At 41.3% G+C, this 14,669-nt stretch overlaps 3 protein-coding genes, 1 non-coding gene and 1 pseudogene across 4 annotated transcripts in view; 3 read left to right on the top strand and 2 right to left on the bottom strand.

Annotated features, from left to right (window-relative positions):
- pfdn1 (prefoldin subunit 1) overlaps positions 1–14,669 on the bottom strand; it is a 326,057-nt gene that overhangs the window by 72,231 nt on the left and 239,157 nt on the right. The gene's annotated exons all lie outside the window — the stretch shown is intronic.
- Positions 974–1,256, top strand: LOC144541804 (uncharacterized). The gene is given in 2 exon segments (XM_078286864.1): positions 974–1,125; positions 1,127–1,256. Coding segments are annotated over 2 exon segments (282 nt in total).
- Positions 8,720–8,792, bottom strand: trnav-aac (transfer RNA valine (anticodon AAC)). The gene has a single exon. It is a non-coding gene; the product is annotated as a tRNA-Val (tRNA).
- LOC139913161 (histone H1 pseudogene) lies at positions 10,728–11,330 on the top strand (annotated as a pseudogene).
- LOC139907801 (histone H3) lies at positions 12,386–12,796 on the top strand. Its single transcript, XM_078286681.1, has one exon. The coding sequence runs from the start codon at positions 12,386–12,388 to the stop codon at positions 12,794–12,796; it is 411 nt and encodes a 136-aa protein (XP_078142807.1).

A 14,669-nucleotide genomic window follows, 5' to 3' on the forward strand; every position in this document is an offset into this window, starting at 1 on the left:
GGAGAGCGGCCAGGCTGGGCTCGAGTCGGGGGACGCCACCGTTCTGTGCCTCGATCCTCCCATCCACCATGGTGAATGGCAGATAGGCGGTGACAGGAGCTTTGACAGAAGTTGGATCAGTCACTGCACCGTCGATGTATTTATTAATTGCGGGAAACTGGGGACAAATAATGTCTCCCCTCGCTGATGGCCGGTACAGGTCCCCCAGCATCTCGTCCGGTTCCACCTGCGGCAGCGCTGCAGGAAGGGGGGTGCCCTTACGCCAGGCTGCTGCCTTGACAACACCGGGGAAATCTTCCCTGATTAGGCGAGCCGGCGGTTTGGTGTCGACAGGGGGGGTGAAACCCGCCGCCATGGAAACGGATTCCATCTCCAATGCCGCGTCTCCACCATCTCCTTCCCCCATCCGGGGGGCGGAAATGCGGGGAGACGGCGGCCGTGAAGTGGTGAGGGATCGAGAGAACTCATCCGAGTCCTCCTCAGAGTCCGCCGCTCCTAGTGCTATGATGGCCTGCTGGAGAGGAATCTCCTCTCCCAGCTCGCCGTCCTCCTTCACCAGGAAATGGGCCAGACGGTCTTGCTTCTCCTGCTGAGGTAGGCCGGCGCAGCTTTGGCAGGGGGTAGAGGCTTTAAGACCCCGGCGTGCGTGCTGCTCGCCCAGACACTGGAAGCACCGAGTGTGGGTGTCGTACCCGGCGAGGTAGCCAGGACAGGAAGGGCAGCGACGAGCTGGGGCTGAAGCGTCACTCATTTCGAAGTAGCAGAAGTTTTAGTTCAGTCGAGCTGAATAAAAATAGGAGTAGGGCAGTGGGCGTGTAGGCCTTATATAGGAGGGAGCGCCCACCGGCCCTCATCCTGATTGGATGAGAGCGTAGATGAAAAAAAGTTCAGCAGACGCGCTAGCTCGCCATGGGTAAACCAATAGCGAAGCTGTTATCGTTTATTTTTGCTTCAACAGTAAACGCATAAAAAAATGAGTGGCCGCGAAAAAGGAGGCGCCAAGCGTCACCGGAAAGTTCTCCGTGATAACATCCAGGGAATCACCAAACCCGCCATCCGCCGTCTGGCTCGCCGCGGCGGAGGCAAGCGTATCTCCGGTCTGATCAACGAGGAGACCCGGGTGTGGTTTCCTGGAGAACATTATCCGTGATGCCGTCACCTGCACCGAGCACGCCAAGAGAAAGACCGTCACCGCCATGGATGTGGTGTATGCTCTGAAGAGGCAGGGCCGCACTCTGTACGGCTTCGGAGGTTAACTTCATTTACCAGCTCATTCTCAAACCCAAAGGCTCTTTTAAGAGCCGCCCACTTGATTTTAAAAAGAGTTAATCTTGTGTGCTTTCATAATTCTGATTCAAACTTAACCGAAATAACCAAGTAGGCTATTCTGAAGAAGTGTTAAGAAAGGAACACTTTGCCGATTTTCAACCAGCTTTGTAAGGTTAAGGTCTCAGCTACATGTCCACAACTGTTTTCTAAAATTGGGAGATTCATGATCAAAGTCATGTTGTGCACTTGTGCCAACCAGCCCCAACACGCGGTAGGTTGGCATATATTATGTTGTTGGTTGGCACAGTGTTAAAATGCAACCAATAGCACCCAATGGAAACGCCTCTTAAGAGACTTCCAACGACACAGACTTAAGTACATTAATTGGTCTATAAGAGTGTCAAAAGGGCAATTAAAATGAAGAGTATTGCTTTCTGAACTCTAGCAACTGGAATCATTTAAGTTAAGATGTTGTTTTTATATATATATATATATATATATATATATATATATATATATATATATATATATATATATATATTTAGGCCTAATATTTAAGATTTATATATTTTAATTGCATATAACATTTCCATCCATTTGGATTACACAGTTTTAACATAAACAAACTAATAAACTTAATGTGATGCATATTTGTTAGTCAAACAAAAATGAAACAAGAATTATATTTATGTAATAGTACTAATAAACCCAATGTGTTTTAAATACACAATAACCAGGTTTATATATTTATCATCAATAAATCCAATTTGTTTCAAATTCATAACAACCAGGTTTATGTATTCAGTATGAATAAAGCCTATTTGTTTGAAATTCATAATAACCAGGTTTATGAATTATTATTAATACATCCAATATGTTTAAAATGCTTAATAACCAGGTTTATGCAATAAACCCAATTTACTCAAAATGTGTCAAATTTATATACTTTTTATTAATATACCCAATGTATTTTAAATTTATAACCAGATATTTTGAATTTTTGAATATTTTTTTCCATTCACCCCACACCTACAACAATATGTAACTATAAAAAAAGAACAGTCAGACCACCTTGTTTCACATTTAACAATTTATTAACGCTTCTCAAGGCATGGGGCAAGTTTGGGCATTGCAAAAACTCAAAGGCAGCAACATCACTTCCATTCAACAGCACGGTATACTGACATAACAGCACACACCCACAAAAAGAGGAGCTAGCAAGACATGCTTGTACACAGAACCAGTGCTCATACAAACATGTGTTGTGTGCAAAAAAACAAACAAATCATAAAAAAGAAAATGCCCTCTGGGAAAATCCCAATAAAAATATTATATATAAAAAAAAAAAAAGAAAATGCCTTAAGGTTTCAAACATTTACTTGTTGCAAACATTTTAAAAGCTAATTTAAGGGAACTCTGGCCTTCTGAACTCTGTTCTTCTATGATTTCAGAAGGCTAACAATTTCTGGGATCCAATTTTGAAATTAGGATCCAAAACATTATCACAAGGCTCAGGTGAGCAGCTGTGCCCCATTGGCCTTAACACTTTGCTGCTTGTTACATGACACAAAGAATATATATTGTAAACAGACCTTTCTGCAGCAATATGATAAACTCCCTCAAGAACTGTGCTTAACAATTGTGTGAAACTTGAGGTAGACAGGTAAATCGGGTAAATCAACCATTATAACTGTAATGCTTACAGTACACTAACATTTCAAGGAATCCCTGACATCATTTTTTTTTTAATTTTCTGACCACCACCCTAACAATCCAAAACATAAGGGCTCAGTGGTTGAGTGGCTTTGCACCACCACACCTTTCATGCATGTTTAATTAGGAGTGCAGGAATATAAAAGGAATATTCTGCAGCAAAAATATAGCAATCAAGAACTGTGAAAAACACAAGTTGAAAATTTTACATCTAAGTTCATTCAAAAAAGTACTGAAATTTGCAGCAAGTCAACCACTTTGATATACATTTTCCAGAGGGAAATATCAGTGTATCAGGCCAATTACTCAGTCACTGGAGCATCTTAATTTTCAGTGTTTGGACTTTTGGTGAAAGCTTTGTTGTGTCCAGTTCCATCAGGATTTTCTGAAACACTTCAAATGTGCACTTGAGGTCCTTAGGGTAGCTTAAGTTAAGCGCATAAATCATTCCAAAAAGCATCACACATCCAAGGGTGACACTTTGTAGGTTTTGCAGAACTTCCACGCCTTCAAGTATAACCCCAACATCTGCAAAAGGCTCGTCTCCAGGACTGGCACCCTCCACCCGAGTGACGTAGATGCCCATCTTTGTCTGTACAATCCCCGACTCAGCCTCTCTAAATTCGCTATCCTGGAGGATAAACAGAGAACAATGAGTTGTGTCCCAATGCCGGTCACATTGTGATATTCAGAATTTTTTAAGGCACACTGTTTTGCAAACTCTGACATTACAGATATGTAGAATCATTCAAATGCAAAATAATGGAACATTTTTCAAAACCTCACACAAAAAACACAGAAAGACCCAAAAACTGACCGTTCATTTCTGTCTAACCAACAAGTTTGCAAAATCACTCATCAGTTTATAAAAATGGCCAACAAAGTTTGCCACCTAAGTAGTAGGCTACTTTTGTAAACCTGCAAGCCAACAAACCAGTCTACATGCATTGTGATCCTTCAAAAGTTACAAATACTCCCCCACAGTCAGCTGTTAATTACTTTGATAAATTATGAAACAGGACGACTATAATCCGAATTAAAAATAAGACCAGTGCAATTTTAGATTTTTGGACTGATTTTGAACTCAAACTACCCTAATGAGAAGAAGAAAATCCTGATGGAACTGGACACAACCAAGCTTAAAAGTGCAAGCACTGAAAATTAGGATGTTCACATGATTGTGACTAATTGGCCTGATACCCTGATATCTCCTGCTGGAAAACATATCAAAGTGGTTGAATTGCTGCAAATTTCAATATTTGAGTGAAATTTGTATACGGTACTTCATGTTTAAAGTGTTTCTGACAGTTCTGAATTTTTTTTTTTTTTTTGCTGCAGAATTTTTCTTTCATATTGCTGCAGTCATGTTACTGTTTTAATTTGTCAGGAATAACGTATTACTTCCCTATCTACACCAAATCTGAGATCAGCATAATGGTTTGAGTGTTTCATGATTCTGATCCATAATTTCCATACTTTGTACTGCCAACTGTTTTATACTTTACCAGGGTCATTTACAGCTGACAAGTTTCTCATTTGGCTTGTCAGAATCAGAATCAGAATCAGCTTTATTGGCCAAGTATGTACACATACAAGGACTCTGAATTTGACTTTTCGTTGCTCTCAATGTACTTACAAAGAATAAATATACAGCTAAAAACAAGGACAACAAAATGAACAACAAAATGAACAGAGGTAAACCTAAACATCTAACTACTATGTACAAATATACATATATATAAAAAAGTATTTAAAAAAGTATATATACCCATATGTAAACAACACTAGGACAATAGTGCAATGGTGCAGAGTGCAAAGATGCTGGAATAAATGCTGGAATAAATATTATATATTATATACACAAATCAGATATTGTACAGATGACGATGATGGGGGAGGAGGAGCAGGAGGAAATCCCTGGTCTGGGCCTTTCACTCCTGCTTTCATGAGGTAGGTGTTACAGGTTTATTGCACAGGGATAGTTTCTGTCACCGTGTGACTGATTAAATGTTCATCAGAGTGATGGCCTGTGGGAAGAAATTGTTCTTGTGTCTGGTTGTTTTGGCGTACAGTGTTCTGTAGCGCCTACCAGAGGGGAGGAGTTGGAACAGGTTGTGTCCAGGGTGTGATGGGTCTGCAGTGATCTTTCCTGCCTGTTTCCTGACTCTGGAGATGTATAAGTCCTGAATGGAGGGCAGGTTGGCACCAATGATTTTTCCTGCAGTCCTGACTGTCCTTTGTAGTCTGTTCCTGTCCTGTTTGGTGGCCGATCCAAACCAGACAGTGATGGATGTGCAGAGAACAGACTGGATTATTGCAGAGTAGAACTGGATCAGCAGTTCCTGAGGCAGGTTGAACTTCCTGAGCTGGCGTAGGAAGTACATCCTCTGCTGGGCCTTTTTGATGAGTGTGTCTATGTTGGACGCCCACTTTAGGTCCTGGGAGATTGTGAATCCCAGAAACCTGAAGGTTTCCACAGCAGACACGGTGCTGTTGAGTATGGTGAGGGGGGGCAGTGTTGGGGGGCTCCTCCTGAAGTCCACTGTCATTTCCACAGTTTTGAGCTTGTTCAGCTCCAGGTTGTTATGACCACACCAGAGGGCCAGCTGTTCAACCTCCCATCTGTATGCAGACTCGTCACCGTCTCAGATGAGGCCGATGACCGTTGTGTCGTCTGCAAACTTCAGGAGTTTGACAGATGGGTCTCCTGAGGTACAGTCGTGTAGAGGGAGAAGAGCAGAGGGGAGAGCACACATCCCTGGGGGGCGCCAGTGCTGACTGTCCGGGTGCTGGATGTGATTTCCCCCAGCCTCACCTGCTGCCTCCTGTCTGTCAGGAAGTCCGTGATCCACTGACAGGTGGAGACTGGCACAGCGAGCTGGGTGAGTTTGGAGCGGAGGATTTCTGGGATGATGGTGTTGAACGGCGAGCTGAAGTCCACAAACAGGATCCTTGCGTATGTCCCTGGGGAGTCGAGGTGTTGCAGGATGTAGTGCAGTCCCGTGTTGACTGCATCATCCACTGACCTGTTTGCCCAGTAGGCAAACTGCAGGGGGTCCAGCAGGCGGCCTGTGATGTCTTTCAGGTGGGCCAACACCAGTCTCTCAAAGGATTTCATGACCACAGACGTCAGGGCGATGGGCCTGTAGTCATTTAATCCTGTGATAGAGGGTTTCTTGGGGACCGGGATGATAGTGGAGCGTTTGAAGCAAGAGGGGACTTCACACAGTGGAAGCCAGGTGTCTCCTCCTGGTTCAAACCCTGTCCCTTTTCTCTCCTGTCTGATCTCTATAACACACAACTTTATTTCCACAGAACTTGTCTAAAAGCAGAGTTGATTAAGTACTTTAGAAAACGGCCTAAAGAAAGGTTATGCTTAAGGAGTAAAAAAAAAAAGACACTTTTTAAGTAGCTTATTTACACATTTCATTGTTGTAGACCTATTCCCATATTTTACAGAGGCTTAGTGTTTATCTCACTTGCCGGCAAAAGTGGGAACAGCGCCACCAGCCGTAGAATCCAACGCTGTGGCCAAAAATATCGCATCCGTAGTGTTTTAGAACTCCCATAGAGAATGAATGGAAACATGTTTAGAGAGGTCGAGCAGGAAACTCCCGCAAGTGTCACTAGCAGGTGACTTGATCCCGACTTGGTACACCACTCCTCGTTAGTATAGTGGTGAGTATCCCCGCCTGTCACGCGGGGGAAGACCGGGGTTAAATTCCCCGACGGGAAGGAGTCTTTTTTTTCTCTGAGAGCTTTATGGAGGCAGAGAGGAATCTGAACTCAGGACTGATGGAGACACTGAGGAAGATTCAGCTGGAAGGAAAGAGCATATTAATGGATAAATGTCTTGAGTCCACCTCAAGAAATCCTTGCCCTGACTAAAATTACAGCCATAGTTAATTGTCAGGCAAGCAACCAGGAACCAAGAGCAGAAGCGGAGACAGATAGTAGGAGTGAACAATGCTGATTTATTCCAGCAAGCAGGCAGGCAGGCAGACAGGTACAGGATACAGAGAGGCAGATAAACTTACTATACTGGCAACAACAGATAACAGCTAAGTACACGAGACAGACTCGAATTGCAAGCACTGAGTAACTGGGGCGACAGGTATATATATGTAGGGGAGTGATGAGGATCAGGTGTGTAGACTGATGAGAAGAATGGAATCAGGTGTGCAGGTGGAGATCAGGCTGGTAGTTGGAAGTCCTTTGGCGCTCTCTGGTGGATGGAACTGGAGTTGTGACAGTTAGTGGTAAAGCTACAGTAGCTGAACTGGTAAGTTAACCAATAGTGAAGCTGTTAGAAGGCAAAGCCTATGCGACATACAACAAATGGTTCTTCGGAAAAAAAAAAAATGTTTTCTGGACTGTGATAAAACAGCTTGAACAATAACAGATACTGTGGCTCATAAGGCCACATTATCTGGCCACCACAACACAAACTCACCCTGTTATCTTTGCTGGAGCTTGTCATGCTTTCACGTGACATACAGTATATTACTGTCATATCACATGTGTTTAGTAAGACTTGCATAAGGAATGGTCCCTTCACATACTGGGGAGTGGAAAAGACAGATGCATCATAAAATCTATACAGCTTCTAATCGGCAAATGTTAATAGACTTGTGATTTATTGTAAGTGATGGAGAATTAGGTTTAGATGACCATCCCCCCCAAAAATAAGACTGTACAGAGTTGGAGAATAATAGAAAATCCAATCAGTGGATAAATGTTTCCAGCATCAAATTGTGTCACAACAGCATGTATTGCTTTGATAAGTATAGGCTACTAATCAATATTATACTAACACCAATAACAAAATTTTAGATACAGAATTTCCCATACCAAATATGTGAGTAAACGAGCTCTTTGTTGAAGTAGTGTGTGGCCCTTAAAGGACCTTTGGGTGGATGAAGTTGAGTTGTGTGTAGTGGAGCTGGTGTAGCCTACTAGACATTTATGACATTTGTGTGCATTGGAGGAAATTTGAGGTAAAATCAGATAATATGCCTTTTCAGTCATTAATCAAGTTTGCATTCACCTAGCCAGAAAACGTATCTCTCACTGGAAGTGACCCGCCCTCACCGCCAGCATCAGTGTGTTTACCGACAATTATGAATATGGAAGAAGTAAATCAGCTCTTTCATGAAGCCTAGGCTAATGTGTGGGCCATGAATGGGCCTTCATGTTAATGGTCTTTTTTGCATAAATTATAAAGGCGGGATACTCACTATACTATCAACGAGATACTAGGGCCAGGTCAGAAGTCAATCAAACTATAGTTACCACCCAGACATTAGACTAGCTTCTGAAAAAACAATAGATTTGATTTATGTTTTTTTTTGATTGGGTGATACTAGAGACCTTCATGATTAAGTAGATATATATATGTTAAAAATTAAGCTACCATGATTATATGAAAATTACCTTTTTTTGCCACTGCTGTGCCTTCAGGAAGTACCGCCAGGAATCGTCATTATCATTAATTATAATAATTATCATTATTATTTGTATTTGTTTGTTTTCTTGTGGGATATCACAATAAAAAAAAACATTTAAAGCATGAAAAAAATGTTACATGATAATTGAAATGATAAATACACCCTTTGGCAACTACAGTTGCCAGTAGGCTTACAACTTTTAATCTGCAGATTCAACTGTGCCTGCTTTGATTTTATTCAGAGAGTTAGTTGGCTGTCCAGATTCAAAGCTCCTACGGGATAAATAAAGTTGTTTCCGCCCGGTCTCGAACCGGGGACCTTTCGCGTGTTAGGCGAACGTGATAACCACTACACTACGGAAACTGTTCCTTCACTGCAACGCAGCCGGGTATCTGTCCATGTCCAGACAGGCCTGATCAGATCATGTGGTATGTGAGGTTTTAACTCTGTTTTTTAAGTATCTATAGATGTTTCATTTAAGAACATGAAAACTCTTTCTTTCTTTCTTTCTTTCTTAATTTATTTCTTTCTTTCAGCAGTGAAAGGAAATAAGCAATAAACATGCTGTATTGAACATTTCTTGAATGGTACCTATTCTTGAATAAGACTTTTCAAAAGAAAAAATAATAACATGTAAAATAAAATATCTCTTACAGAAAAACCACATGATGTAGGCTACACATGTGGAAAAACATGTTATCACATGTAATCATGTTATCACAATTTATAACATGTGGAGCACCAGAAAATGTTCCAGAACCACACATTCCTCATGTCCAAAGCACATATTGCCCATGTGACTCATTTCACTAATGTCACCAAGAACCATTTAAGAACCAGAATTATCCTGTCTGTAAATTAAATTAAACAAAACAGATGTTTGTAAAGACAGTAGATAATAGGCTACATTTTTAACACACTTTCTTATATCGCAGTTTTCAAACAATGGACACCTGAAACAAACACATCTTGTCTGATTTGTGAGATAATTCCTAAATTGTCTTTTCTCTGTTCCTATTAAATTATTCAGCAAGAAACAGGTCCATCTGAGATCTTCATAAATAACTAAATAAATAAATAATAGAAAAAATAATGTATTTCCAAAGTTGTGAAGAGCAGAGAATCACACGTTTTTAATTAGGATTAAGTATCAAACAGAAACACTGTAAATGTAGTACTGGGATAAAATCAGGGACAAATGTGGAACCAAAATTCAAATGATCTCCAAGCAGTTGCTGCTCATGGAATGAGGCTGAGGGGCGCTGCTTTGCTTACCAGGTATCAAAGAAGGTGTTCTTTGGAGTCAAGGTTTATATGACAGGCAAAAAAGGGAATGAAGCTCATTGAGTGTGGTTGAGAAGGCTGATCTCCCCAGAAGAATAGTCCAAGGCACACTTCTTTGAAAGAAGAATAATCACATTTTTGGGGAGAAGCCTTCTTAACACAAGCAATGAGCTTCATTCCCCTTTTACCTGTTGGTTTAATGTATTGTTTTCCACACAATAAAAAAAAAGATAAATAGGCCTACAGAATGATATTTCAGTCTAATGGATTTAAACAGCAAGTTGGATTACAGTGCATTAAAAGTTTATATTAGACAGGATATTTGTGTCCATTGGAGAAAATAAATGTTTGGCCTACTTTCATGTAAAATCAGAGAACATCACAGACTTTAACAAAATATCGTTAGGTTTCATTAATCATGACTGCAGCATTCACCTGAGACAAAGAAAACGCCTCGGGAACAATCTCTCACAGGAAGTCCCCGCCAGCATCAATGTGTTTACTGACACCCAAAAATCTGCCGATTAAAACAAAACAAATCACAGCACTACAGTACTTTTACTTGTATTCCCTCGTCAGACATCTCTGCTTACTGGACAACTAGTGTTGTTTGGAATGTAAAGCATATGAAACCATTTTACGAGTCGAAATGTGAAGAAATCCCACTGCGAGCTGAATACTGTGCCGGTGTAATGGAGAGGTTTGAAGCTTCCCTGAATAAAATTATAGTCTCTTCATCGCTAGAAACGAGTTCATTCCGAGAGGAAACACGTTTTCTCTCAGGTCCAATAACAGTTACACTTGAAACCATCTCCGATCTGCGTATTTTATCTGTAAAAGGTGGAAGAGAAAGCACAAGTGTCGCCACATTTGAGCTGTACAGGGAGCAGCTGCATGCGTTGAGTCTACACGGTCCTCATGCTGTGTATAAGTCCCGCCTCTTGCTCTCCATCTACAAACAGTCCAGTGAGACTTTACAGAGTTGTGTGAAGCAGAACAGACTAGAAGCGAACAATGACAGAAGTCGCTCCAGCACCCGCGGCCGCCACGGCTAAAACGGTTAAACCTGCGAAGAAGAAGGCTGTGAAGCCGAAGAAGAGCGGCCCCAGCGTCAGTGAGCTGATCACTAAAGCTGTGTCCGCCTCCAAGGAGCGGAGCGGCGTGTCTCTGGCCGCCGTCAAGAAGAGCCTGGCTGCCGGAGGCTACGACGTGGACAAGAACAAGGCCCGCGTCAAGATCGCCATCAAGAATCTGGTGGAAAAGGGCATTCTGGTCCAGGTTAAGGGGACCGGGGCCTCCGGCTCCTTCAAGATCGCCAAGACGGCTGAAAAGGTCAAGAAGCCGGCTGTCAAGAAAGCAGCTCCGAAAGCCAAGAAGCCCGCTGCCAAGAAACCCGTCAAGAGCCCCAAGAAGAAGGCTGCAGCTAAGAAGACAGTAGCCGCTAAGAAATCCCCGGCGAAAGCAAAGAAGCCCGCAGCAAAGAAACCAGCGGCTAAAAAGGCCGCTAAGAGCCCGAAGAAGGCGGTGAAGAAGCCCGCTGCTGCCAAGAAACCTGTCGCCAAGAAGGCTGCAAAGCCCAAAGCAGCAAAGCCCAAAAAGGCACCCAAGAAGAAGTAAGCTTCCCGGCTTTACTCCACCACTGTTTGCCCCAAAAGGCTCTTTTAAGAGCCACCCACTACTTTCAAAGAGCATTTCCTTTTTACATTTTATGGTCATATATAAGATACACTTAATTCAAGTTAGTTGATATCACCGATTACCCCACCACACAGACACCAGATAAACACTCTGACAACAATGCTGGTTACTTTTTGCTGTACTTTTTGTCAGGTTGACAGTCATAAATGCACACATAATTTAAATAAGTGATGTGTAAGTAGGCCTACGTGAGGTATTTGTATAGATTGTAAATATGTAAATATTTGAGTAAGTGCATTACACAGTATGCCAGTTAAGTACTTGGACTTTATTAATCTTCTGGACTCAAACACAGGTTTGACTCAACATGACATGACATTTGCAAGAAAAATGATGCATTGGTCTTCCCATCCTGTACCTTTTCTGTTTCCTCTTCTGTAGATTATAGACAGAGCACCAACTACATAAGCATCATAAATCCCTGCACATTTGTCTTAATACATGTATAAATACTGTATTATAGTTTGCATAGTTATTAAAGTGCTGCATATATTTTAATAGGCTAAGTAAATCCATACATGTAAGAAGTGCATGTTTTCCGTTCTTCACACTCCACTCAGTGTGCTGAATCCTATTATTTTATTCTATTCATGTAATTTTATTGTTTTAGTTTATTTTTATGGATTTTATTGATTTCGTTTCCTTATCTTTTTACCATGATTTTGCTGGTTATCTTTTCCACATAGGAGTGAAAAAAACTGACTGAAAATACTTGAATAGTAAAAAATAAATAGTAAAATCGTCTTCCTTTTCGGTATTTCTGCCGCCTTTCGTCCTAATTCTGCTGGACTGGAGCTGCTGCAGAGCAGTGTTTGAATTTTGGGTGGACTTTCCATCTGCTGATGCGCGCGCTTCCCTCGGGCAGACCAATCAGCGTATGGCAGCTCTCCGGCACTGGCTACATAAAGCCGACATTCACTCTCAAACCACATACTTTCTTGTGCTCTTAAGAAGGAAGTGTTGACTTTTCTACCATGGCCAGAACCAAGCAGACCGCCCGTAAATCCACTGGAGGAAAAGCTCCCAGGAAGCAGCTCGCCACCAAGGCTGCCAGGAAAAGCGCTCCGGCCACCGGCGGCGTGAAGAAGCCCCACCGTTACAGGCCCGGTACCGTGGCTCTGAGAGAGATCCGTCGCTACCAGAAATCCACCGAGCTGCTGATCCGCAAGCTGCCCTTCCAGCGCCTGGTCCGAGAGATCGCTCAGGATTTCAAGACCGACCTGCGCTTCCAGAGCTCCGCTGTCATGGCTCTGCAGGAGGCCAGCGAGGCTTACCTGGTCGGCCTGTTTGAGGACACCAACCTGTGCGCCATCCACGCCAAGAGGGTCACCATCATGCCCAAGGACATCCAGCTGGCCCGCCGCATCCGCGGAGAGCGAGCTTAAACCGACCTGTCATCAGTCACACAACGGCTCTTTTAAGAGCCACCTCAGTATTCACTGTAAGAGTTGATTCCGCTTTAAAAGTTAATGTAATTGATCTTTTATAAATAATATACCGGTATAGTTGTTTGTTTTTTTTTCTAAATTACACAAGCAATATATAACGTACTAAGATTATGTGTACTCCAAATAGTATGTAGGAGTATGAGTTTAGTAGGAGTATGCCCTTCGAGGTCATTCATAAGGTCTCCATTAACTGCTCAAACATCTATTGTTTTTTTTTCTCTTACACTCACACAAACAATTCTATCTCTCCCATACACCAAAATCACACTATTTGCTATTTTTACCATTTACATGTACAACATATCTCTTACACATTCAATAGTTTTACATTTCACGGATACAAGTTCTGCTCACTCAATTCTGTCACTAATCTATAAATTCAGTGTGTGTGGAGAGAAGAGAGTGTGAGTTAAGACTGCTGTTTTCAGTTTTCTCTGTCCACGATTGATATAGTAGAAAAGTCAGTGAAGCAGACATGGCTCATTTGGCTGCCTGGGCCTGATAAAATATGCTTTAAGCACAAACAGTAGATGATCTCAGTGTATGTCTGTAGAAAATGCAGCTATATGCATATCTCTTTCTGTCTTTTCTTGTTATCAGTTGTTTTTTTTTTCCATGTTTCATGTTTCTATGTTATTTCTTCATAACATAGCTTTATTATAATTAAATAATAATAATTAATAATTAAATGTGAATGGGAAAAAAATACAGGTGTCGAAGAGGATTAGGGCCACCTGAAAAATCCCAGTTCTGAGATTTATCTCAGAATTTAGAGGATGATTTACTTAAATGTCAGAATTGTGATATTAATCTGAGAACTCAAATTGTTAACATGTGGTCCTAATCCTGTTTTGAGTACATAAAAGTTGGTTTGTTATGAGACAGGGCGGAAGTGTTATCGTTGCTGTGATAACTTGACAGGAGCAGAAACCTTTAGGAACCAGTAATCTCTTAAAATAACCTTACATTTTCATTAATTTACATGAATTCACCCCTTCATGCAACAGCCCCTTAAAATTAACCAAGGGATTTATTAATGGAGGAGACCCATCAATAAACCCCCCTTAATATTGACTCCTTACTTTCTACTTTAATGAAAAATTCAGGGAGACGGCATAAAAAATCCCTTAATTACTACTGTCTCTGTGAATCAACCCATGAATAAATCCCTTATGAACCCATGGTACGTACCTCACTTTATCAAAGCTATGTTATTTTGAATGGATAATTACAGTTTTTTCTGATTGCTTAGGCACTATCTTTGAAACTATAGGCTATTTTTGCAAAACTCTACACACTAACCACAAAACCTTACACCAAACCAGCAAAACATTATACATCTCTTGCAAAAGCAAACAATTCTTGCAAAACTCTTCAAACTCTTTTAAAACATTGTGTTTTTGCGTCAACACAAACACACAAACCATCATTTGAATAAGCACACGAAGCACCAACTACGCACTGAGAGTATAAATGAAAAACACTTGTAGCTTTTGCTTTTTCTGTGTGCAGGGCATAGCAGTTTGCAATACTGTAAAGTTTTGTCATACATGTAGTAAACACACATACACACAGGTATCCAAATGTGTAAAGTATGGATGTGTATTCCGAACATAACACACTATCAATACAAATAAGGGGGAAAAGTTTTTTGTTTTTTTTCTTACTGTAAAAAAAAAAAAAAAAAACTTTTCCCCCTTCTTTGTATGTGTGTTTACTACATGTATGACAAAACTTTACAGAATTGCAAACTGAGTGTAAAGCAGTGAGTTGTGTTTACAATTTTGCAAAAAGTGTGTTATAAAATTAC

The sequence above is a fragment of the Centroberyx gerrardi genome, chromosome 11 (assembly GCF_048128805.1).
Source record: "Centroberyx gerrardi isolate f3 chromosome 11, fCenGer3.hap1.cur.20231027, whole genome shotgun sequence".
NCBI lineage: Eukaryota > Metazoa > Chordata > Actinopteri > Beryciformes > Berycidae > Centroberyx > Centroberyx gerrardi.